We start from the raw sequence: 26,715 nt of genomic DNA on the forward strand, positions 1-26,715 counted from the left end.
AGCCTCTCCCTGCAGCAACAACAGTCCTCAAAACCTTCCTTCCCTTGCAAGGGCTCTGAAATCCCTCCTCTGTGCCTTTCCACTTAATGATTCATTTTGCAAAGCCAAACTCTAACCCGGAGCTGCTGGGATTGATGTCCACCATCCCTCCCAGCCGTATCATTAAAGACTCCAGCTTTTGGCCCTTTCTCTCTCCCCTTGCCCCTCTGCACAGGAACAGGCCAGGCTCCCCATCGCACACAGAGCTCCAGGTAACAAATAAAACTTGGGGCTATGGGCAGGAGAATGACATCTATTCGTCCCACAGCCCCTTCTGCAGGTCCCAAGGTGAGGTGAAATAGGACTCCTGTCTCTTCATGCAGCAGCCTGCAGGCGAACAACTTGTTCTCCTATTTGTCAGCAGTGGCTCTCACACAGTCCCTTGGCAAGGCCTGGATGCTGCCTTTCATTTTGTACCTGCCAAATCCATAGAAATACCAATTTTCTGAGCTGCCAGGGTCAAACTGACAAAGGAATGCAAACTACTTTAGACCTCCCAGCCCACTGGACTTCTCTGTAATGCCAACAGCTGGGAAGCAACCTGCTCCAGCACTGGGAGATGCTCCGAAACAATCTGTCCTTGGACATGGTTGCAAAATCAGCCCTGTTTACCAAAACCCCTCCGAGAGGAGCAGTGCTGCTGGCTGGGGAGATCCCCTTCCTGGTGATCCTGCAGCCAAGAGTGGTCGCACAGTCACCAAAGGGCCAGTGTAAAACTGGGACAAACTCTGCTGGGCTTCAAGCAGCTGCATGGCAGAGCTGCTCTCCCCAGCCCTTATCAGAGCCAGCGGGTCAGCACCGACATTGCCTTCCAATCTGAGCCTTCTCTGGGGAAGAAGCCGATGGGGGATTTAAAGGGTAGGAGGCAGGATGAGGAGAGATTAACTCAGACTTTGCTGCCCAAAGCCAGACAGGCTGCACTGCACAATCACGCTGTCGAGATGACATTTGTCTGTCCTATGTTACAGGAGACCCTGTTTGGCTGCCAATTGCTCCCTCTCCCTTACGAAGAGGGATTTTACAAGCATTAAGGACTCACCGGTCAGGGCTGAACCAGTGACCTACCTACACTGCTGCAGGTATCAGCACAGATAATCTGGACCTTACCCTGACCTCAGGACCAGCCCCCAAAAAATAGGGCAGCAGCAATGAAAACTATCCTTCACGGTCACAGATGCAAGAGCACGTGCTAGCTCTGCAACAGGGGCGATGTTTTGGGAGGGGAGTCCCACACGCCGGGACGCTGCCGATGCCGCAGTATCCTGCAGGATGTGGGTTCAGCCCAGCAGCACGGGCCAGGGCTCCCCGCTGGTAGTCACAGGGGTGCTGATGCCCCTCACCTCCATCAACTCACCATTTGAACCGTTTTCCCCCCGTCGGTTGCTGGGCACAGCAAGGCCGTTTCCATGCGGATGGCTGTTTCTCCCCGTTGCCGTGGTGACGGCACTGGGCGCCAGCAGGTCGGAGGCGGGAGAGCGAGGATCGTATCTCCCCGGAGCTCACCAAGGGCAGTGGGTACATCTAATCCGGCATTGCTCCATTTTATGCCTTTGAGGAGCAGCGAGAAGCTATCAAATGACCAGCACAGCGGCAGCAAGCAGGCACTCAGAGGGATGCAGTGCTGCCCACTGCTCTTAACAACACCTAAAATCACATCGAACAGCGGCCAAGACTGCCCTGGCAGGGCTTTCCTGCCACCTGCCTGGCTCTCACCCCTCCAAGCCTCTCAAGCAGCTAGTCCCACCACAACCCTCAGCGCCAGCACCCCCAGGCTGTCCTCTGGCAGGGCTCAGGCACAGGGCTGGATGTCAGCACTGCCAGTGCATCCTCACCAGCCCTATCCAAGATAACCAGAAGGTGCTGCCCAGTTCATCAGGCACTAGAATGAAGACAGTGTGCTGAGCCACACAACTTTCTGTCATATGCCTCTGTCTGCCTGCCAGATGCTGTTGCAACACACCTGGATAGAGGAAGGGCACTGGCAGAGGGAAGGATGAACATGTGCAAGAGCAGCTTTCAGAGGGGAATGTGAACTGCCAAAAACAGGGGCTCAGGGAGTCCTCTGGGCAAAGCCAGGGCTGCTCTGGCCCATGTTTAGTGTGTTGCAAAGCTGCTGGGGAGAAAGAAAGAGAAGGGCAGCCATGGAGAGTAGAAGTAAAGTGTTCCTGGCTTTAAAAAGACTGAACTCAAACTAGTTCTGTCATCCACAGAAAATAAACTCCTCCAAAGGCTCCAGTTCATACCTGGACAAAGTAGAATGCAGAAAATGCTGGGGACTTTGTAGTGTTATCCATGACTTTCCGCTGCCTTGTTGCAGTTTTTCTTCCTCAACAGCCAAATGTTGTGCTGTTCCTCTTCTAGAAAATCACCCCTGGCAGGCACCTCTCCCTGTGGTCCTTCTACCTCTGGCCAGCCAAGGGCCCTGGACACCAAGCCATCTCCCTGCCACATTCCTCTAAAACTGCCCTCAAACTTGCGGGTGCACTTGGCATCCTCATCGAGGGCAGCAATCACCCCACTAGCAAACTTCAACAGCTAGAAGGTGCCCTAGGAAAAGGTGCAGCTTTCGGGAGAAAATAAACAAGAGACACAGTAAAAAATTACCTCAGCACAAATGCAGCAAAGCCTTGTGCTTGTACAATGTCCTCCCCTCCTGATTATCCAAGAGAGGGCCCATGTGTTACCCAGAAACTGCAGCACAGCCCTGAGCAGCCGGGACAAGGGGCACTGTGCCCCTTTCCAGTTCTCCTTACGTGCAGGGCCACGGCAGTCGCCCATGAATTACCAATTTCCAGACTGCTGGTTTAAAACTGGTGCAGTATTTTTATGTCAAAACCTCAGGAAAAAAAAAAAAAGAAAAAAAAAAAAAACATTCCATTCAAGGTTTTTTCCATATCTGTATTTTTCTGAGAACTCATTTCCTTACACAGTAAGTACAGCTCTTCCCAAAGAGAAACACAAGCAAATCAGACCTTGGCCAGCTCTAGCAGGGGCCAGGGTTGCCGGATGAGCAGCCAGCACCAGGCTGGGACTGCTACAGTGACTGACTGCATAGCTCAGCCTACAGCCCCCACAGCCCTGGAGCACGTTAAAAAAAAAATAAATTAAAAGCCATTTCACCATTCTCTCCTTCTGAGGAGTATTTGGCCAGAAAAGCTCTTTGCAGCCATGTGACGAGATAGGGAAGCACAGGGATTCAGCCACAACAATGACCTGCACTCTGGAACTTGGATAGCAAGGCAAAAGCAAACCCACAAAATCCTGTCCTGTTGCTTGTGCACAGGACCAACAATTTGCTCTGCATCATTCAGCTATCTGATAAAGATTCAAGGAAAAAAGCTGTCAGAGGGCCACATGTTCCACTGCCATCCCTTTACCACCTCTCTGCCCACAGCCCTGAGAGACCCCACAGGAAAAGCTGGCAGAAAAGCAGCAAGACAGAGAACATAAACAAGAAAGACAAAGAGACTTCTTAAAGCATCAGAAATCTGATTCTTCTAGCTGGGTCAAAAGGATCAAGAGAAGAGCATAACAGATGCAGTACCTGAGCAAAAGGAATGTCCTGTCAGTACACACAGGGAGCTAAATCAGGGCCAGCCATGAGCACTGGAAGGTTAATTGAAAGGAGTCTTTAGTAGGGGCACACCATTAATGGATCCATAGGTTTGACTCTAGTGGGATTTCTGTGGCTTGCTGTCTAATGCCACTTATATAAGAAATAATGTAAGTGTCCTGCTTTTACTGCTTTCTTTTTTTTTAAAAAAGCAAAGGCAGCACAAGAAGTAACAAAAGATGGGATTTTGCTGCCAGTCAAACATGGGTTCCAACTCAAGCATCTCCTTGTCACTTTAGTGCCTGTCTGAAAAGCCACGGGCTCAAGAGCTTTCTGGTGTGCTCAGGAAAGCATCTGAGAACTGCACATGGAAAAGTGGAGGAAAGGTTCAAAGGAAAATCACATCCATGCTTAGAGGGACTAACACAAACAGGGATGCTGCCAGGTTGTTACAGAGCAGCAGTGGATTACAAGGGGAACCCAGACTTTGGGAAGGTCCCAATTGTGTGTTCTCAGCCACAATGTTCTGCACAGGCAGGGAGCAGCACATGGAAAATCCCAGTGCCTTTGCCCAACCCAAAAGCAGTGGACAGGCAACAGCTCCTCTGGCAAAGAGGTGTGTTCAGCTTTCTCCTGGTTTTGGCTGGGGCACTCACACATGATGGAGCCCCGCTTTCCTGGAGATGGCTGAACACCCACCTGCCCATGGGGAGTGGGAATTAATTCCATGTTTTGCTTTGTTTGCACGTGGCTTTTAACCACCCATTAACCTGTCTTTATCTCAACCCACGAATTTTCTCTTTTACAGTTCCAATTCTCTCCCCAGTCCTGCTGGTGAGGGATTGAGTGAGTGGCTGTGTGGGGCTGAGTTTCCAGCTGGGGTTAAACCACAAGCTTTCATCTCTTGATCGTGGATCATCAGCAGAAAATGACCAAAAGGTTAGACATATGCTATAAATGGAATAAAGGAAGAGTCTCTGAATACAAGTTGGGATAGTAATAATATACAAAGGGGAAAACACAACTGAAGGCCAAGAATTCCTCTCCCAGCATTAGTTCATGTAGACAAGAATTTGAAAAATCTGCAGGAACTACAGAAAAGCCTCAGGTGGGAACATTCTTGAGCACACTTGTACTCCAAATTCCAGGAAGAGGCAGCAAACTCCCATGTGATATGCCTGCATAGTCCAAGACACACCTCTGCCACCTCTTCTTAGCAAAGGAATTCCCATTTGCACCATTCAGGTTTTTGGAAGACAAAGACAATAAATCAGAGTCTTCAAGCAAATTATTTTTATTCCATTTTTGTCTTGTGTTGCTAACAAATCTTTACCCTAACCTAAGAAAAATATCAGGTAGAAAATATCTCCCCTTTCCTCCCACCCTCCCCACCACACACACACACACACACACACACACACACACACACACTTTTTGTTTCTTAAACAAAAGAATCAAAATTTCAAGCATGAGAGACTTTTCTTTCCATACAATTCTGTAATAAAATTAACTCTGTCGTAGATATAAAATGCAGCAGCCAAGACCAGAGGATCTGCTACACTACTCCAAGGCAATTAGTACCCAGAATGATCAGTTTGTCTGCAAACATAATAAGAAAATACTTAGCACTTATCCAGCACTTTTTATCCATGAATTTCAAAGTGTTTTACAAAAGCTGAAAATATGTTTTTGGCCTCATTTACGGAGAAGAAAACACCAGCTGGAACAGGAAGAGATTTGCCCCCAGTCACAGAACAATTTAATAGCAGAGCTAAGAACAGATCTCTGGTCTCTGAGCCCAAAGTCCAACAATTTGTGCCACACTCTCTGCTTCACACAGGGCAGCCTGAATTTAGCAAAAGCCTCGACTATAGAAATGCTGTAGTTTATATTTTTTGCCACTGAAAAAAAAAGTCTAAATGGAGCTATTTTAGTAAGGACAGACCTCCTGAGGCTGTGACACCAAGGAGTAAACCCAGTCTCAGATGGAGCTGCTGAAAGCTTTGGAAAAGAAAAAAAAAAAAGTCTCATACTGAAGTGTGAACAGCTGTGAGATGGTGCAGAAGGAGGTAAATCCATGATCTACAGTGTGCAAACGATTCTCCACTTGGAGCTTTAATTGAATGTTTGAAGAAGAGATCACAGGATAAAAATCTAAAACCTTGACAAATAGTGTTATTAGATGGAGAGGAACCTGCAGCTAAAGCACACACGGCCTGACACCTGTTAGCAGTGTTCTGACCCACCATCACTCCTGACAGACCTGAGACACCAACAGTGCAAACACCAGGTAAAGAGTGGTGAAATGGAATGTCTTCCCTAGAAATATGTTTAGCAAGCCCAGGAGAGCAGAGGAGTACCATGAGGCGGAGAGTAAAGGCTGATTCAAGGACCCCAGGGAACCCTCGATTTCAAGGTCCACTATTCATGCCATAAGCAGGTACCAACACCCATAGAGTTCTCCTGTTCATTACCAGCAAAATGAATGCATGACTCCAACACTCCTCTTCACAGGCATGTAGCCACAACACATCATCCACAGCTCATTTTGGTCCAAACAAGACACCCACAGGGTCCTTTAAAGGGTTTCCTGTGTATTAGCACCAATTTTCTAATGCCTCCCCTGTACCTCCCATAGGAATGGGACAACAACAGGCTCCAGCTTCCAACAGAGCACCTCGTGATGTTGAGATGGTTGTGCTGCCTGGCAGCACATAGCCCGTGTGCAAAAACCCCCAAATGCTAGCCTACAACCAAAAACTCCATTTTTAAGAGGGAAGGGCAGGCCAGCATCCTCACCAGCCCACGGTGGCAGGGAATCACACCCAGGAGCTTAATTTATCAGCAGCATAAAAACGGCCATGGTCCAGCCAGCCCCGACACAGCAGGCAGCTGTGCTCTGAAGCCTAGGAACAGCAACTCGGGTTCTCACAGAGAACGGTGTATCAAACAGGGAGAGGTAAACAACCTAGGTCAACAAGCTCATCTCCTAACTGCAAACCCGCAGCAGTGAACATTAATTCAGGTCTCCTCCCTCCTTCCTGGGCAAACCCAAATGCTACTAATTTTCCACGCTCATACTCCAACATACATGGGGGTGCCAGCAGCTGGATCTCCTCTCCTCCCAGCAGCAGAACTGCAGATGGCCATGAGGATTCACCCCATGCTGCAGAAAAGTCCTTCTAACGTGACCAAGGAGCTACTGTTGCTCCCCTACACCCTTGCCAGCCACCCATCTTCCTTCTGCAGCCACCTCCTTGTGCATTAGAGACACAACCAGCTGCCCTGGCTTGCTGGTATTAACACACCACCTCACATCTAGGAGTTTTTACAGATACTAAGGCACAAAGATTAAGTGACTTGCATAAGAGTCAGGAACACACCTCATGTCTCTCAGTTGTAGTGATTTCTCACACCTTTTGTCCTGACCTCTTGCATATCAAAATCACAAGAGTAGAATGTGTGGATTGACAGCAGGATCTCATTTCCCTAGCAATACTGAAGATACAAACAGGGGTAGCTGCATCCAAGCCTTCCCCAGGGCTCCCATCCATTCCCCCTATGGCTGTTTGTCCAATAAGGTAAGAGAGCAGCAGTGCAGAAGGGAGTGTTCCAGAGGTGCAATGCAAAGCCCTGTCTCTGCCACCCCAAGTCTTACAGCAGGATAGAAAATGGACATGCCTCTGGCAAACCAGGAAAGGAAACCTCAGCTACACTTTGTTCATCCACAGGGATAGGGAAGGACAGCAGCGCTTAATGCAGTGGGACCCCCACAGTACAATCAGGATCAGGAGAAACATCCACACCCTTAACTGGAGCAGATCAGCTTTCCTCAGCTGAGTGCCCCGTGAGATGCCACTGGCAGGAGCTCCCTGGTCAGGTTTCTCGACACGAGCGATGGTTTGCTTTCCCAGAAGGTGTGAGTGTCTGGCTTTGGAGCGTCTGCGGCAGAGGCCCAGACCCAAGGAGAGCAGCTGATGAGGCCCCTACGTGCAGCTGTGCCTCATGTGGAAGTTCACCACGTACTCGGCGTTGGTGCGCTGCACCGAGATGGCAAAGGGCTCGAAGGGGTGGAAGGTGAACGCGACCAGGCGCCGCACGGTGTGATTGATGGGCCGCCCCAGGAGTCCCGCCTGGATCTCAAACTTCAGGAGGCCAGAATCACGAGCGTAAAATCTGAAAGGAAGAGAAAGTCAATTATGGCTGTTCCCGACTATTGACTTTGCCATCTGGGCTCTTCACACACAGAGCGCCTTGTTCCATCTCTGGTACTCCCTCAGGGGCAGGAGGTCCTCAGCTGGGTGTCGGGCTCTTGGCTATGCAGAAAAGTCCCTCCTGGGGCAGTTGTTTTCTACTGCGTAGAAAAGCTTCACTTCATTTTAGTATTAGAAGTGAAAGAACTCTGCCTGTCATTTTGGTGGACAAAGCTGATTTCACAAGGGAGAGTAAGTTTGGTTCAGATCCCACCTGTGCTGGCTCTTCATCCTCTCTTAATGCAAGCTGCTCCCCTTGATCCCTAAGGTAGATTTATCGTATTATAGAACTGAGCTTACTTCTCTTAGAAATGGCCTTCACTGAGAGTGTAAGGCTACCCCTTCCCTCTCCTGGTGCTGCCAGGGAAGGCTTTACGCTGCTGTTCTTGTGCCTTGCTACCTCCCTGTTCAGCTGAAGAAACTTGATCCAATCCTGCTCAAGGGTGCCAAGTTGTACTGTACAGCTCAAGCAAGGCTTTGCAGTTCCTTTGAGATTTCCATCAAAAAAGAATTAATGAGATAGGCTGGGCAGGAAGAACCTGCCCAGGAAGAACCTGGTGGATTGGATTCCACAATCAGAGCAAGGGCAGAGGTCAAAGTAAACCTTCTGCTGTCACACACCTGCCTATGGGTCAAGCTCATGTGTGTCTCCAGACAGGTGAGTTCTGGAACACAGCTCCAACACTGCCAAGGGGACAAGGCAAACAGTGCTGAAGAGAGGGGCGTCTGGGGAAGCTCTTTGCTTCTTGAACCTTCTCTGTACACAGTGTGTAACTGACATAAGCCCAGGTAACACCACAGTCCTCTGCTGCTGTAGGAACATGGGACTGTCTGCGACAGTCCCACACTCCCCAAGATTTTGAAGGTTTCTGGATGTGGTACCTTCACAAATTAGCTGGACTCTAACTCAAATCCTCACCCTGAAGTTGTCTCAGTTCGGTAGACTATTTTCATTAGAGCTCTTCCAATTTTGAGCACAGAATTGCCATTTTGCCCCACAGCTGCTTCCTTTTCCACCAACACTTAGTATATGTGGGTATTTTGCATTTTCCTCTGGTTTTAACTCAAAGAATGCTTTTAATCTTGGAGCACATCTGCCCCCCGCCAGCAACACAATGCACTCAGCTCTCAGTCTGGAAGAATGGCTGATGACAGATACGCTGTTTCAGGAGCAGACATACTCCACATTTTAACAACACAGCCTATTGAGAACCTCATGTTCTTCCTGGAGGGCCACTCTCGTCTCCCTTCCTCTGAATCAAACTGCCAGCCAGCCCTGCCTGAAAATTGCACACAAGAACCCAGCAAGAGAATCACAATCTTGGTATTTGGCTTTTCAAAAAGCCCTTTCCCTCCTACACAAGGCTGGGTATGCAAAGGGTCATTCTTTAAATAAATCACAGTCCCCCATCTGTTCCTCTCTCTCCCAATTCACAACAATTTACTACTCAAGATGAAGCTCCCTGTAATCTAAAAGATGTGCTCAGTTTGGTATTTTTAAATGTATTTTTAAAAGTGCTCTGCAATCAGAGGCCATTTCCATGGGCTCTCACTCTGGGGATAAATTAGGCACTGCAATATAAAATTGTATGTCAACAGAAACAGCAAGACCAGCCTTTTCAAACTGTAGGAAAATGGAAGATTTATCTGCAGACCAATTCTTCTGTTAAATGGCTCCTTATTAGCCATCTAGATGGATTTTAGAGACCCCCTGCTATAGGTAGAGTGTGTTAGAGCCTCTTCCTCACAAGTGCCATCATTTCACCCATTGAATATCTCTTCAAGCCTCCTGAAAAGAGACTGGAAGACGGTGGTGATGGGGAACCTAAAGTCCTTCCAGCCTGAGCGCAAACAACCACTGGTCTCTCAAGTAGGCAGAGTTGAGAGCTGAACCTTCCGGGATGCAGAAAGGCACTAAGGGTTAAAAGGACACAGTGCACAGAAGTGCTGAATGGATGTGGAAAAGGTCTGGAGGCCTTCCTAGCTCACACATTGTGCCAGGAAACTGCACACAGATTATAACACCCTTAACTGCTGAAGGGTTTTCCATTCCAGACAATTACAGGACTTACATTACAAATCCTGTGGTCCCTCATTTCCAAGCCCTCTACCCACAACAGGCAGCTGGCATTATTTTATTAATCCCTTTGTTTTGCATGTGAGAACCACAGCAGCACTGTTTGAGCTATTGAATGGTTAAGGTTAGCGCCTCATCTTCTGCTTGCTTTCCAAAAACCAGGAGCCCCACTGCTCCGAGGCTCTATTCAAGTCCTAATTGACTCTGCACAGCTTTGAGCTTTAAAAGCTCTGGCTCTGAAATGCCGGTTTGCTCAGGGGAGGGAGGGAAGGTGGCACTTGGCTTTGTTTACTACAAAGACTCCACCGCAGCAAATGACTGCGGTTCTGCTCCCTTTTGTCCGCAGGAGCCGGGCGCAGGTTGGCGCTGGCAGACAACTGCCACCCTGCAAGTTTTCCCAACGTCAAGCATGACAAGGGGGAAAAGGGCAGGCTTTCTCTGCAGATAGCACGGAAGCTGGAGATCAAACCAAATCATACAGGCAGAAAAATCAATTAAATATACATAATTTGGGAATTGAGAGCGCAGGAATAATCAGAAGTTCCCTGCCACCTGAGTCAGGGCCAGGGGAGATATGAAAACACTTTTTGAGAATGAATTGATGAAAACAAAGTTGGGAAGCTGGCCAGAATGATCTCCCTAGGCTGCCTGAGCCCCTAACATGTGTGCAGTCACTAAACAAAGCACTCAGGCACTGAAGGCTCTCTTTGTTTTCAGAGCATAGGTTTGCTTCTGCAGTACTGAGAATGGAAAGACTATTCTGCCTGGAGAACTCAGCCTCTTTGAGCCTTTCAGGGCAGAGATGTTGGATTTTTAACCACTATTGCTTGCAGCCATGGCTGCAACCAACAAAAAGAAATAAACAGTCCTGGTGTTTCTGCAAGAAGCATTGCAAACCTCCTTATTCCCAAGCTCAGACTGCCAACATCAAAGACTCAGACAGGAGAGGCACTGAATGGCCCTCGGATCTGGCTAAAGCTCCTACTACAGACAGAAATTTCCTACAGAGCACAGAGAGAAGGGGTATATGTGGAGAAGTGCAGCTTTCAGGGTGAGAACTGTAAACAAGGGAAGTCTGAAAACAGCTAAATCAATACCACAAGCATTCTGAGTAACACCTAACCCAGCCACTATTTTATTCACAGGACAAACCAGATAATCCTTGCCAGCTAAACCCACGTGTTCAAAAAGGATCCTTCCTGCATAGGAAAGCAGGCATCCAGAACTGTATCACTCTGCAGCCCAAACACAACAGCAGCACTGCAAGAAGAGGAGGAGGAACAAGACCATTCATATGGGAAAGGTCAGGCTTCACTACTCGAACCTTCCCCAGTGCAGCACAGTGAGAAAACCTGAAGAAGCCTCCCATACACATGACTTACTGCAAAGGAGAGAGGCCAAGCTTTGTGGGACTGCTGAAATAAACCCTCTGGTGAAAGGATTTCCTAAGCAAAAGGCCTTGATCTACTCCCTCTTCTTCGCATGTGATGCCATGTGGCAGAGGCGATTTAGGATGACTCTTGCCCTGCTCCCCTCACATTCAGCTTCTTGGCCTGTCCCATACCTTATGGGGTGATCACCACAGGTCTTGGGCCGCTCCATGACTGACACCCACTTGTCATCGTAGCTGAACAGGGAGAGGTCGAGGTAGGGGCTGCCGCTGTAGGACTGGGCGCTGATCGGGAGCTGCCCCAGCAGCCGCCGCACGGCCTCCGTGTGCCCCCCGTACTTGGCGTTCACGATCGTGTCCTTGAACCTGCAGCAAACCGAGAGACACCTTTTGTTCACAAAGGCCACAGGTGAACAGCACAGCTTAAATAAACTAAGGAGGGAAACAATTAGCGAAAGAAAACAGCAGCGAAGAACCAAACCAGCTCACTTCCAAAGATGTATCACAGTGATTCAAGCATCAGCCAGTTCTGGTGACCTTTTTATCCTCCCTCCTCATTACTGTTTCTGCCCTCAAAGTCCAAACTGACAGAAGAAGAAGGCTGTGCCTAGCCAGGTCTGGCCCCAGCTGCTCTGCAGTACAGGAAATGAACAGGATCAGAAACAGGGAGAGATGGATTAGCAGCTTATCAGTCAATCCAAGTTTTACCATGAAGCCGGGAAACAGTATAAGCAAAAGCCAGAGGGTTTCACAGTAACGGCTGAGCTATTAACATTGACTTGAGAATCCCCCTCTCTCCAGCCACTGTGTTTTAAGGGAGAAACCTTAGATGAGGAAGAACCTTGACAAGAAGCACAAAGCTCTTCAGAAATTACAGTGAGCTGAAAGTTCTTCCTGGGGGAGACATTAACACAGGCTGGATTTCTCTTTCCAAACAAAATTTTAAGTTTTCCATGTGCAAGAACAGTCAGATCAGCTACAGGGATGTCAGACATCAAGGATGGTAAAACACTTCCATTTAACCAGAAATGCTCAGCCAAAAGCCAGCTCACTCTGGATTATTCTCGATGATACTTTGCTGTGGAAGTTACAACACTCCTGCTACATGCCCTTATAGCCAAGAGAATGAAAAGATTTGCCTCTCTACTTTAACACAAGGCAGGAGTTGTTCTTCAAGAGTCTCTGGTGAGTCCTCTCATTCTCTCTTCCATTAAGCATTACAGATTTCCTGACAGGCAGCTCTAGAAAGTTACAGACATAGTCAACTTCGTCACACTTCTGTGACATCAACCTAAAATCAACAGAAGCTTAATGCCCATAAGTGAATGCCAAGTACTTTGGATGATGTGAAACAAGTCACTGGAAGAACAAAACACCCTGAGTCACATAAAAATATATTCCAAAAGAAATAACGCACTCTGCCTCATTAAAATCATGTTTGACTGTTAAAGCACATTCCAGAAAGGCAGGTTATTTTGGTACTTTGCTCAGCTTTCACAATAGGTCTAAGCAGATGAGTTTCCTTTCTCCTAGCACACTCTGATGAGAACCACAAGCTTGTCACTGATGTTGAGGAAAATGCTACAGAACAGAGTTTGATACACACTAAATTCAGAGAACATCACTTGGCAAAATACGTCCAACTAGATGACGCCAGCATCTTGACAAATCATATCTTCAGGGACCAAGGCTACTGGGCAGTAACACTTTAGAAGAGGTATAACTCAAGAAGAGATGGGAACATCTTTCCCCCAAAATTCCTCTTCCTTCTTCTAAGCATCAGATTCCCACTGCTTTGTGGCAATCCTGTAACAAGGCAGATGCTGTGGAATAGAAAACCAAATGCATGAGGCTGCAAGGTGAACCATGTACGAGCCTGCCCCTTACATCACCCTGCAAAGGGGACTAAAGGACTACAGTTATTTGTTATTTGATACTGGCCTTCAGCGGACGGGGGTGAGCGTGTGTCTATACGGTATAAAGCATGCTCCAAATGGCTCACCGGCGCTGGATCTGCCTGGCAAAGTTGTTGCTGGAAGCTGAGCAGGGGAACTGGACAGCCTCACTGTGCAGGGTGGCATTCCTGAAGAGGTCACAGAAGTTCTCAAACAGCTCCAGCAGCTCGTCGGACGTGTTCTCGAACACGGCGATAACCTCCGTGGTCACCATGTTGTACACGACGAAGAACGAGGGCTGGGGAGAGAGGCAGAGGCAGCGGTTACCCAGGACAGCACGGCGGGGGAAGCTCTCCCTTCCTTCTCCCCACATCACACCACGGACCCTATCCAAACTTCTCCACAGAGCAGGAGAATCCCACATCCTTATGCTAATCCATATTCTCCTATTCAACATGTACCGAATTATCCACCTCTTAACTGTGATTTTATATGAAGAAAACTTTTTGGGCTTCCCATTTTTTAACTCCAACTGATGCAACAGTTCTGTTTTCTCTTCCTCTCTGTCCCCTCCACCAAATCCAAAACACTTTCTCAAGTGCCAAATTTAATTTTCATTCCTGCTGACAAAATGATTTTAGATCCAGTGCTAGCTGACCATAAATTATTTTTTCTTCTCCGTAGAGACATTATATCCTTCCCCTTCTTAATATTTGCATCACAGAGAGATGAGCCTTTTTAGTGTACTATGCGCTATATCACTGCCCACAAAAAGTTGTGCCCTCCAGGTACTCTACCAGCATAGAAATGAAAATCTGAAAGACATTAATGACTTCTTTTTAGTGCTGACGTTCTTGTGCAAGAAGGCCCTTGTATTGCACTGTGGATTTGGCAATGGCAATGTTTCCTGACACGAAGTTGGGAAAAAGGTGACATTGTGTCAGCACAGCTACATCAAAGGGAGATGACGTTCCCATTCCATTGGGAAAGGGCAGATTTAATTCTTGGTCATTAAAAGTAGCTTTCATTAGACACATTGGCACCCCAAATAAGAACCTGCCCCCACTTCAGAGGTAACAAATTCCCGTGGTATATGCACGTGCCTGATTAATCTTCTGTCAAGAGGTAACTTCTAAATGCTTCACCTCCTGCTCCCAAAAACAATGCTCAGGGATGACGGCAGGCACTCTGCCCACCCCACCCACCCCCAAATATCACAAGGTTTGTTTGTTTTACAGCCCCAAAATAAACTGTGATAATACAATCCAGCCCCCACATGTCAAAATGAAGCGTGCTAGATGAGGTTACTCACTAGACTGCTGCCTAAGGAAAGGGAAGCCCTTCTGAAATAAAGGGTTGGAGCAGAGAGAAAATAAGAGGAGACAGCAGAAGGAAACACTATTTAAATCACTGGAGACTGTAGGGAGTACCCTCCTACCTTAAATAAAAAAGTTCCTTGGCCAGGTTAACATACAGACACATCTACAGGATGTCCCTGAGCAGAGAAACTACCCTCCCTGCTTTTTAGCAGCACCTGTAACACCAGCAAAACATCATCACAGCATGAGAGGCAGCAGCTGAGTGTCACAGAAATCACGCAGTAAAGCTGTCAAGTCTATCAACAGAAGCCTGGAATAGCAACAACAACCCCCAAGCTACATATGCACAGCACATCTCAAAGGATTCAGTGCAGACCCAGACAAAAAACACGCAACCCACAAGTATAAACAGTGACTCCTCAACCTTCTTGGCAGAGAAGCCAGAGAGTAGAGAGGAGCCTGAAATTGGATGAAACTTTATGTTCCTTGTCTGATAGATGAAAGAAAAATCAGAGCTGTAGGTATTTTGAGAGCCAAGTTTTCTTCAGGAAGCCCTAACACAACGCCTACGCTCAGGAAGGTCTGCGGAGTCTGCTCCACATCTGGTATTATCTCCTGAAGAACTGAGAAATGAGACGCTTTTCCTTCAGCATAAAAGCCAGCACCTGAGGCTAAACCAACCACAGCCTGCATCTTTAAGTAACCCCCGGGTGAGGAGAGTTGAGAGCTCCCTGCAGCAAACCAGGCACAAAAGCCCCAGTAACCACAGCGGAGCGCTGAGCTGAGCCTGCCACAAACGTCTACATCAGGGTCAGGAGCTCATTCCAGACACCAGCAACGAGCAGAACGCTGCAGGCCACTTCCACAGAGCTTTAATGTCTCTGAAACAGATGTTCAGTTTTACACCAATGAGCAAAGTGGACTAGATTAAGCCTTTCCTATTTCCTACCAAAGCAACTTCCCCAAACAAACACCAAAGAAGAGAAAAATAAAACAAATGAGAGTCATCTTCCAGGAAGAATCAGACTGAGGCAACAAGCTAAGAGCTACTGTCTATTTCTTCTATGATCTAAGTCCTCGTGGAAGAGAAGGGTATGAGAGGAAAACAAACATCTGGGGAACAATCAGACCTACATGCTGTACTGGAGATTTATTACAAATTCTTGCTAAATACTTTTAACAGAATAAAAACCAAGCTTGTTAAAGGAATAAAAACTGGCTTAAAAAAAATCTCTCCGTTTCACAGAGCTCCAAATGTGGCCACCACTTAAACAGCAGTGAAAAGAGATGATCAACCTGTGGGGTGGTGAAACGTCTGGAGAGACACAGCACTGACTGAGCTACATTTGCTGTAATTCCACTTCTTTAGTACTAAACTGAAAGGAGAAGCAATTGGCACATTAGCCAGATCTAAGAGCTGCTACTCCAATTTGGAGAGATCATAAATACTGTCTCTCACTGAAGCTTGAAAGAGTAAGTATGCAGGCAGAACAGAAAAGGTAATTCTACCGGGGAAAAAATGAAGACTATTATATCTGAAAAATGCGCTTGAAGATACATGAGAAAAGAGAGAGACTACCTCTACACTTTAAGTGGATTTTATGAAATATCAGCTAAAAATAAATTCAGCTGGGTATCTGGAAGGGAAAGAGGGTTCTACAGCATCTGTGAGTATGGGGAACAAACCCTGGAGAAAGGGAACTCACTAACCATGTTAGATCTTTTCTCTCTCATTTTTCAGCTGAGAAGGAAGAGATGAAATTATGCAAACAAAAGACACAAAAGTTATTTAATATTAGAGGCATCAAATGTTCTCGTAAGAACAAAGTCCTGGGGATCCTAAACAACATTCACAGGCTCAGCTAACAAGCATTGTACTGCTTGAGCACTTGCCCCAAAGCAATGAGCAGCCTGAGGACAGAGTAACCTAGTCTAGTGGAAGGTTTCCCTGCCCATGGCAGGGGAGTTGGAATTAGATGATCTTTAAGGCCCCTCCCAACCCAAACCATTCTGTGATTCTATACCTGGGAAGGATCCGTCACCCGCAGCGTGACCACGTCCTCACTGGTGTATTTGATAAAGAGATGGTTCTCATCCAGGAGCTGCATCTTCCACATGCGGAGCTGCCTCAGCTGGTCAAAGTACTGGAAGAACCTTCTCTTTGCTATAGCGCTTCCGTCCTGCTCAGCCCTCCTCCACAGGTACACCAGCAGCCTGTGCTTCAGGGAGTTTATGAAGGGCTCTTTGTAGGGGTTGGCCATCCCTGTCTGTGAGTCCCGCTGCACCTCGGGATACACCGCAGACAGGGTCAGGAGATCATCCTCGTAGCAGAAGCGGCCGATGGTCCGCACGTCGATGAACGTCCCCTCGGGCGTCACCTGGAAGACGTGGATGGTCTGCTGCTGCACGGAGAGGATGGCCAGGATGTTCTTGTAGAGGTACAGCCCCTGGTTGTGGGACAGGATGACCTTGTCGCACTTGAAGGTGCGCGTGTCGCACAGCCGGCCCGTGTGGAGGTCGATGATGTGCAGGGAGTAATCCTCGAGCGGGGAGCGCGGGTTGGGGGTCACGGACTCGCTGTTGCGATACACCTCGAAGAAGGGCGGGTGCGGCTCCTCGGGCAGGTAGGCGGCCGAGCCCACGATCACGTACCGGCAGTCGTCCGTGAACAGGCTGCACTCACGGTTCAGGTGCTCCCCGTTGGAAGCCACGTTGGTGATGTGCAGCAGCACGAAGAAGCGCTCGAAGAGCCGCCCGCGGATGTTGACGGACCGCTGGTCGTTGCCGTTGGCCAGGATCTCCCCCTCGTAGCCCTGCAGCAGGTCCTCAGCCGCCTGGCAGCCCTGGTACTCGTAGATCTCCAGGGAGGTCTGGTCAGAGGAGAAGGCGATGAAGTAGCGGCCATCGGGGGAGAACTTGCGCAGGAAGCAGGGCGGCTTCTCCACGTTGACCACGGTGAAGTTGGGGAAGACATTCTGGTGGAAGACACGGACCTGGTGCCAGTGGGTGCCAGCCTTGCCGGAGCTGATCCGGCGGCGCTCCAGGCGATGGATGACGTTCTGGTTCTGGATGCGCCGGGGCCGGATTGTGGGGGCCTCATGGTCCATGGTCAGGGTTCTACCTCATCCTCTCCCTCTGGGGAACAGCACGCGAGCTCTGGGACCACACGGAGTGGAATTCAGGGGACCTGCTCACATGGACCCACAGCACCCCAGGGGGGTGGCTAAAAGGGGCAGGCTGGACTTTGGGAGTGGGGAGATAACACAGGAGAGCACTGGGAGCAGGGGGAGAAACTGGGAGAGAGATCTCAGCGAGAGGCACCAGGAAATCAAGGGGAGCCCAGAGGTGCCCCAAGTGCACTGAGGAGTGGTGGTACCTGCAGGTCTGTCTGCTGAAAAGAGACACACAGCGGGGCACCGGGAGGGAATCAGGAAGAGGGGCAGGCACAGGTGGACACCAAGAGAATGGAGGGAGCCCAGGGAGCCAGGGATAATCCGCAAACCTGATAAATGGCAAGCACGAGAAACTGGGGGCGAGGGAGCACAGAAGGAGTCACCGCAATGCGCCCGGGCCCGCCTGCCGAGGGGGGAGCGGGGAGCCCCGGTCCTCCGGGGCCGTGCAGGGACTGAGCTCCAGGGGAAGCCCGGGGACTGCCGCGGGTCCGCCCGCTGAACGGCGCGAGGCTCCCAGCAGTTCTCCTGCTAGGCTGGGGGTTGAGGGGACACGGGGGACCCGGCTGAGGGCCCGGGGGAGGCTGCGGCCGCGCTCACCGCCGGGGCCGCGCCGGGTCCCCTTACGCCATGGCCGCCGCCATCTTTCCGCCACCGCACAGCGGCAGAGGGCGGTGCGGTCACTTCCGCTTCCGGCCGCGGGACAGCGAGGGGGAGCGGCCGGGCCAGATCGGCTGCGCGCGGCTGAGAGCGCCCCCTGGCGGCGGGAGGAAGCGCTGCTCCGGGCACCCCCAGAACGCACAGCAATCATCCTGGAACCATCCTGGAACCATCCCGGAACCATCCCGGAACCATCCCGGAACCATCCCGGAACCATCCTGGAACCATCCTGCACCCACAGAACCCACAGCACCCATTCTGGAACCATCCTGGATCCACCCTCCACCCACAGCATCCATCCTGGACCCACCCTGGACCCATCCTGGACCATCCTGCACCCCTTGCACTCATCCTGCATCCCCTGCACCCACCCAGAACTCACCCAGCACCCATCCTGAACCCACCCTGCACTCATCCTGCACCTAACTACAGTCATCCTGCACCCACAACACCCATCCTGGAACCACCTTGAACTCGCCCAGCACCCATCCTGGTTCCATCCTGGAAACACTCTGTATCCATCCTGCACCCATCCAGCACCCATCCTGCAGCCTCTGCACCCCTCCAGTACCCCCTGCCTCCTCCCTGTACCTATTCTAGACACCCAATACCCATCCAGAACCTGCTAGACCCATCCTGTACCCCCTGCACCCACCCTACACCCATTCTACATCCACTCTGCACCCACCCTGGACTCATCCTTCACCTCGTGCACCCATACTGGACCCACCCTGTACCCACAGCACCCATCGTACAACCGACCAGCCCCTGCACCCTATCTCAGCACCCCCTGAACCCCTCTTGCACTCCAGCTACCTCATCCCAGCACCCTCTGCATCCCCATCCAACCACCCCCAAGCCCCCTGCGCCATCCTGCACCCCCATCCCTGCACCCAAACACCCCTGGAGCCCCTCCATGCCTGGAGCACCTCCATCCCCAGGAGGGGTCTGGCATGGCCCCATTACTCCTTGCACCTCCTGTATCCCGAGTCCCCCCATGGGGACACCACAGGGGACATCACTCCTGCCACCAGCACATTGGGGTGCACCCCAACCCTTCAACCCCAGCACCGGCCGCAGAGATTGGGGTCACCCCCGGGCACCTCCTTGGCCTTTCCAAGGGGCTTGAAAGCCTTTTGCTCGCCTTGGCTTTTACCAGCACCCCCTCCTGCCCCGTGCATTAGCATCGAGGGAAGCTCCGAGGGGCACTTCTCCTTCAAAGGGAAGGAAGGAGGATTGTCAGGGGGGCCCTTGAGATCCATTTGCCAGCCTCTTGCCGAGGCTGAGCCGACACACCGGCTCTTGGAGCCACTCCACTGGCGGGCGTGGGAGCTGGGAGTGGGGGACACTGGGCTCCAACCGGGGTGCTGGAGAGCTGGGTGACAGTGACACCCAGTCAGCGTCGCACCAGCATGGTTGGGGGATGCTCCTGCTGTGCCAAAGCTCTCGCCATTGAATTCTCAGGGATCCTTTGTCTATTTTATGTGATGCTTTAGGGCCCAGACAGCAGTGGGGCAGAGTAGGACCCCACCACCCAAGGGGTTGGGACCTGGGTGGCTCCAACTGCCTTCTCTCAGGGATGGGGGAGAGCGGGATACCTGGCACTCCCGAGCCTGGCACACCCTAGGTGACCCTCTGCATGACCCCACTGCCACCCCAGCTGCCTGCCCCATTCCAATCTTCCACTGGTTCCATGCCCGGCAGCCATATCCTCTGTCCCTTCCCGCTCTCCCCGCCGCCTCCTGGTGTCAGAAGGCGTGATGACAAGACTAAAATTGATGGCTCCGGTGTCCCTCTTTGTCTCTCTGGCTCCTGCCTAATTAATTGAGATCCACCTTAATAGGATCAAATTAATACCAAAGAACATCCAACCACACAGCAACTGGCATGAAAACAGGCACCCGGCACACACACACCGAGAGGCAGCTCACTGGACAAAAGGGTCGTTAATACAGCAGCAATTAGTGCTTCCAGAGCTAATAACTTCATCACAGTAACTGTCCCACAGTTTCAGCCCCCTCCCCGGTGCCTGGAGAGGTCAGAGGACCCTCACTGGAGCAGTTTCAGCCGTCAGCAGGTGTTTTCATCACATGCAATAGATCTCATTCCTGGCACAAGGCTGGGGGCAAAGTTAGCCCTGGCTTATTTTGGCCTAGGGGATGGCAGGAGGTGGGGGGTCACCGTGCCAGATTTCCTCCCCCTCCCAGCCCCAGGTGAATGTTGGGGGTTCAGGACTCCTGCGATATTTCCCACCTCCCACAGCATTTCATGCCATCCCTTAGGGGCCCAGCACTGGGGGACACGTGGCTGTCCCCACCCTTGTCTGCTGGGGGACAGCAGGGAGGTGTGGTATCCCTCTGCACATCCCCAGGCCAGAGGAACAGGGCAAGCCCCTGTCTAGAGCCCACAGTGCTGGTACAGGGTTACTGGGGGCTGGTATGGGTGTCACTGGGAACTCCTATGGAGGTTACTGCAGGCTGGTGTGGAGGTTTCTGGGGATTGGTATAGAGGTTACTGGGAATGGGTATGGAGGTTACTGGGGGCTGGTCCAGGGGGCTGCTGGGGTCCTTCAGCTTCACAGAGCAGCTGTGGGTCCATGGCTTTGGGTCTCACTGGGCTGGTTTTGGTGGAAATCCCTTTAGCAGCATGTTGTGCTGAGGAGAGGGATCCTCCATGCTTTCACCAGCCCCACCACTGCCCTGCCAGTGCTCCATCCACCTCCAGCCTCTTTCTCCAGAGCCAGCAGGTGGGTTAAAAAAAAAAGAAAACAATAAATTGCAGCCCATTTCAGCTGGTTTGGATAATTTTTTCCTGTTCCTGAAGCAAGAACCGTTCTTGCTTTGGCTATTTATCAAGAGCCTCCCAGCTCTGGATCCTGTGGCTGCTTTCCCAGGATTAGAGAGAGTATGTAAGGAGAACAGAGCTGGGGAAGTCGCAGGCGTGGGCTGCTCCCATCCTGGCTGCCCCACCAGCCAGATACAACCCCCACCATGAAATCCCTGTGGGGAAAAGCTGGGCCATCTCCTCACAGGAGGAGGCTCATGGAGGAAGAAAACCCTCCAGGTCCTGAACATCACCATCGCACTCCGATGGCCACTGGGCTCACTGGTGGTCAACTTCTCCATTGTGCTGAGGGTGGGGAAAAAGAAAATGAACCTTTTTTTATAATATATAAAAAAAAGAAGGTGAAGTTTGCACAAGAGCCTGGTGTGGGGAGAATGCTGCAGCCACGAGTGGTGCCTCGCTGCCCCCCAAGCCCCTCCATATGCAGGGATGAGTGGCTGTTCTGCACAAACCAGCTGCCTCCACAGGGTGGTTTTAGGTGGAAGCGTCCTAATGATGGCAGCGACAAACTTCAGCTGGGGAAACTCTTGTTGGCGTGAGAGAAGAGCACGTGAAGCAGACAGAGACCTTGGGTGTATCTCATCTTTCTAAAAGAACAAGGATGTAGTTCAATACTTACAATATTGAATGTTTACAATATTACAACATTTACAATTAATATTACAATATTGTAAATATTAAATATTTACAATATTCCCCAAATCTGGGGAGTTACTTCAGTCATATTTTCAGAGTTTGGGGCTCCCGTTGCATGGGGATCCATGCACACATTTGCACATTCTCATAAAGGGGATGAACAGGTCCTGTCCACCGTGGCTGGCACTCAGGGCTCCCCATCTGCAGCCCCTCTCCCCATGCTGAGCAGATTTCACTGGGATTGGGCTCCATCAAAGCCAAGTTTGCAGGTTGTAGCACTTGTGGACTTTCACAGCTGTAAGGGAACCTTTCTTTGCCGCCACAGCATCCCTTGCTCTGGTTTTACCTGGCATCAGAGACTCATTTTGGAATGGAACTGGATAAATTTTGGAGGCTCTTAATGGGAGTACCACTATCCCATGATCTGTGGGTCTCGGGTCGTTGGGTGTGGGACTGGGCCCCCTCTTCTTGCTCCTGGTGCTGTCTGCTTGAAGGCAAGATCTGCTTTAAACACCTTCCACAACTTTCCTGATCTTTGCAAAACACCCCATTGCAGGTGCTGAGCACAGGCAGGACTAGAGAGGCAGGAGCTGGGAGGTGCCTGGTCCGCCCGGGGTGCCCCGGGGATGGCTGGGGGTGCCACTGCTGGAGAACTGGGATCCCCCAAGCACAGGAGACGGCAAGGGACCAGCACCCTCATAGGCAGGGGGACAGCAGCACCCACCCCTGCTGCAGGGTGTCCGGGCTGGGGGAGCATCCAGCTGCTGCTCACCCCACGGAGAGAGCTGGAGCTGCCCACCCGCTTAACCCACAGCCAGCTCCCCGTGTGCGGTGACGGCCCTGTCCCCTCCCACACGCCCACCACAGGACACCGGTCCTGTCCCCACCGTGCCACCCGCCGGGTGACAGCCCTGTCCCCCACCCTATACCTATCACAGGGTGACAGTCCTGCCCCCCCCGTGCCACTATGGGGGTGACAGCTCTGTGTCCCCCGTGCCACCCATGGCGTGACAGCCCTGTCCCCTCGCCGTGTCTCCCGGGGGGGGGCAGCCCGGCAGCCTCCTCCCGGCTGATGCGCAGTGACATTTGCAATCTGTTGCCATGGGCGCTCGGGGACTTTTGCTGTGGAGAGGAATCGCGTTTCTCCCCCCTCCTCCTCCTCCTCCTCTTCCCTCCCTCCCGATGACGTCATGGATGACCACGGTGGTGACAGGGCCACCTGTGGGCTGATGAGGGGTTTAAAGAGACAGTCTGCAGCTGCAACAGGAGCCCTGGCCATTGTCTCTGCACCTGAGAGCGGGGTAACCTGCAGCCCCCAGAACATCCATCCATCCATCCATCCATATATCCACCCACCCCATCTCATCCATCACATCCCATCCGTCCCACCTCATCCCCGCATCCTCTGCCTCCATCACTGCAGCTCTCCCGGGACCGGGGCATCCCAAGCAGGGTTCCGTATCCCTTCCCTGTAGAGGCTTCTCCAAGGTAAGGCTGCGCTCCGTGCCCTTCTGTCCCGCTGGGGACCCCGGTGGGCTGCTAGCAGTGTTTGGTGCTGCAGCCTGGAGGGATCCCCTGGGAATCCAAAGCCTGGATGGTGTACCCCCATCTTGGACAGAAGACAGAGCAATCCCTGGGACAACAAAACCCCTGAGGTGGCATTTCCCTGCTTGCAAAAAGGGGCTGGGATGCTCCTACCTAGGGTAGCACTGAGGTGTGGGGGGTCTACAGGGTCTTCATCCCTTGTCAGACGGCATTCCCAGACTACTACGGAGCACCTGCCTTCCGTCTATACCAACCCTCTGGAATGAGCCTTGAACATCTTTTTGTCCCCGCAGTGGTGCTCATGAAGGGGACCCTCAGAGCTGGTACCATGTCATGCACCTGAAACCCACCATGGCCAAGCCCTGAAGGGCCACAGGTGACTCCAGGAGCCACAGGTGATGCCAGGAGTCATGGTGCAGGCTGTAGGAGCAGGCAAGGGCAGGAGGAGAGGAGCTGCACTCCTCATTTTAGGGGAAGGAAGGACCATCTCTGCCCTGTCCTCAGGGCTTTGTCCCACTGTCCTTCCAGCTCCGATGGGGCGAGCGGCAGGTAAGTGCCTCTGTTCGGTGTCACTTGGATGTGTGAGCAGGGAGCGAGGTAGAGAAAGGGTCTGTGAGAGGCTTGGAGAAGAGCAGATATGTGTGCAGGGATTGGTATGTGTGTTTACCCTGAGAGGAAGGTTATGTCCCTCCCCACTGGACATACCCCAGTGGTGACCATGCAAGTCGCCAAACTCCTCAGCAGTTCCCACCAAGCAGTCCTTGAGGGTCTTTCCAAGCCCACAGCTGCCTGCAGTTCCAGATCAACTGGAGCCTGCATGGACTCCCAACAGCTACAGAGCTGCTGGTCCCACAGGGTTGACTGTCATGGGAGCAAAGCAACTGGGACAAACCTCAGGGTGAATAGTCTGGGCTGCCTCTGCAGCCTTCCCAGGGACAGCTGGCATGGAGATGGGGCAGGATGGGCAGGGGACCACACTGCAGTGACTCCATGGTCAATACTTGAGGATCTGAGCAAACCCAGGGATGCAGCTGACCCTGGTACCCTGGTATCCTGCTGGAGTCAGGCTGTCTACATCCCAGTCCTGCAGTGCTGGGATCTGAAGGAATAGGCAGTGGCATGTTTCTGCCATCCATCCCTCAAAAGATGCACAGGGATTAGGCTGGGCCTGGGTTTTGAGCAGAAGAAGCAAAATGTGGATTGTCTGATGGGTGGCAGTTTCTACCTGGGTGGCCTTGGTGTTTGCCCATTTGGTAGCAGCGGAAGCACAGTGACACAGCCTGGACTTCTGGGCAATGGCCTGGGAGATTTGAGGGAAAACTGGTAGCCCCCAGGGATGGTCTGTCACCTTTGCCCCCACTGCTGCCATGGGCACACTCTGTGAGTGCCATCTGTAAATCTGGGAGCTCTGGGTATGCTCAGCACCCCAGCGTGGCACAGAGCAGCCCTGGGTGGACTCACCTTGCTTTGGAAGGCTTTGGGAAGGCTGAGGCTGCTGCTCCACAGGCAAAGCTCAGAGGGGGTGAAGGGTCTGTGGCAGAGGGCTGTTGAGGGGGTTGTCTCCCAGGTGCAGTTGGGCTCATCCCCTCCCTGCACGTTGCATGGGGCAGAGGCTGCTTGAGCAGTAGCCACGGAAAGCAGGAGCTAATTTAATAGGAGATAGGCATGGGTGAGAGCTGCCTGCTTTCCCAGTGGCTCTAAAAGGTGCAAATAGAGCTCAACAGACACGGGGTGTGGGGTCTGGCTCGTGCAGATGAACACATGGAACAGGCAGGGGATGTACCACACGCGGGAGGAATTGTGGAGTAGTGGCTGTCTGAGCCCAATGGTCCAGGGATGCACTATGTAGCCGGCCTTCTTTTCCTGCTTCAAAATCCTGCAAGAGCATGTAACCAGAAGAGAACTCTTGCCTGTGTGTGAGGGCACCCAAATACACACACACACACACATACACACGTGTCCCACCCCAATATGTCGTGGAACCAGGGAATGCCAGTACACGAGCTGGTTACACTCCCAGCTCCCCCTGGCAGGCGCTTCCACCTCCCCCATTCCCTCAGGGGAAACTCTTCCAAGGCTGGTGATGGATAACACTGCCAGAGCGCAGGCTTCTTTTTTGACCCTCCTTCTGGCATCATCCAAATTCCCTCTGCCAGCATTGTAGGCTTCAATTTGAGATGGTGCCTGAGCTTGAGGCTAAATGCCTGTTTGCCACTGTCTTAAACAGGGATGGGGTCTCCAACAGGGATTTCCCTGGGTGGGGAATGAGGTTGAGACCTTGCTCTGGTGATGAGGAATCCAATCCTTTGCCCACAGGAGGCAGAGTTAGGGTTAAGTGGCCAATTCCACCTTCAAGGCTCCTCCCTGGTCTGTATTTTCTCATCAGGGTCTGAGCCCACCCAAGGCTCGGGATGTTGCTGTGTGCTGGAGTGACGGCTCCCTCTGGTCAAACACCGGGAGGGGATGAAGGTGCCAGTTTTCATACTGCCCTTGGCATGCTTCAGGCTGGACTGTGCCCAAGCCACAGGGAGGAAAGGTGAGGAACCAATGCCACCAGGCAGTAGCCAGCATCCCTCACCTCCCAGCCTGGCTCGGCGTGTGCACACAGCAGGCACTGGCTCCTCAGCAGTGACACGCAGGCTTTTCCAGCACAGCTTCTTAACCCAGCTAATTCCCTTGTTTGCTCCTGCCAGGCCCGCTGTGCCCTTGCCAGGGGATGGCCCGGATCCTGCTAATTGCACCAGCAAGCTGCCATGTGTCTCCATCACTGAGGTTGTTATTTTCTGGGGTTATTTTGGGGACTGCTGGCCCTTACCTGGCAGTGTGGGTCAGGGCACTGATTGGCAGCACCCTTTGCCACTTCCCCTTCACCATCTCCCACTAAATTATCTCAGTTATAGATTGACTCCCCATAGGGTCTCACCAGCAATCAGGGAGATCCTTGGCACAGCACAGCCCAATGTTTCTCCCATTCCTTCTTCCCCGTCAGGAAGGCAACAAAGGCACAGGGCTGCCTGAACTCACCTAACCCACTCCCAGCCCAAAAGTCCACATCTCCAAGGCTGGTTTGGAGGTCCTAGAGTTGATTTGCAGGTGCCATAGCTCACCCTCACAACAGTCCACAGCTCTCCTCCCTTCCTCATCCAGGAGAGGCTCAGGGTGCCAGCAGCACCCTGGAGCATCCCTCACCTCCCACCTCTCCATTCCCTCCTCCTGTCCCCAGGCCATCTGGCCACACTCATCCATGTTAAACAAATGCTGGAGTCTATTATCAGGCCCTGCCTCCCCCTTCCCCCCCAGACAGATGGAGGCTGAGCACACCCGGAGCCCCAGC

The 26,715-nt window shown here is 51.6% G+C and overlaps 1 protein-coding gene across 5 annotated transcripts; it reads right to left on the reverse strand.

Annotated features, from left to right (window-relative positions):
- Positions 1 to 4,529: 4,529 nt before the first annotated feature.
- Positions 4,530 to 18,316, reverse strand: DET1 (DET1 partner of COP1 E3 ubiquitin ligase). Of its 5 annotated transcripts, none has more exons than XM_032700003.1 (5): positions 18,297 to 18,316; positions 16,551 to 17,682; positions 13,315 to 13,505; positions 11,487 to 11,678; positions 4,871 to 7,768 (listed from the first exon to the last, which is right to left on the reverse strand). In XM_032700003.1, exons 2-5 carry the CDS (start codon positions 17,631 to 17,633, stop codon positions 7,579 to 7,581), a joined length of 1,656 nt encoding a protein of 551 aa, XP_032555894.1. In that variant the 5' UTR covers positions 17,634 to 17,682; positions 18,297 to 18,316; the 3' UTR covers positions 4,871 to 7,578. The 5 variants fall into 5 exon arrangements, with proteins under 5 accessions (XP_032555895.1, XP_032555894.1, XP_032555893.1 ...); XM_032700002.1 differs by lacking the exon at positions 18,297 to 18,316 and adding an exon at positions 17,903 to 18,265; XM_032700004.1 differs by lacking the exons at positions 4,871 to 7,768; positions 18,297 to 18,316 and adding an exon at positions 4,530 to 4,835 and having other exon boundaries at positions 16,551 to 18,265.
- Positions 18,317 to 26,715: the final 8,399 nt, after the last annotated feature.

Source organism: Chiroxiphia lanceolata, chromosome 12, assembly GCF_009829145.1.
Source record: "Chiroxiphia lanceolata isolate bChiLan1 chromosome 12, bChiLan1.pri, whole genome shotgun sequence".
Taxonomy (NCBI): domain Eukaryota; kingdom Metazoa; phylum Chordata; class Aves; order Passeriformes; family Pipridae; genus Chiroxiphia; species Chiroxiphia lanceolata.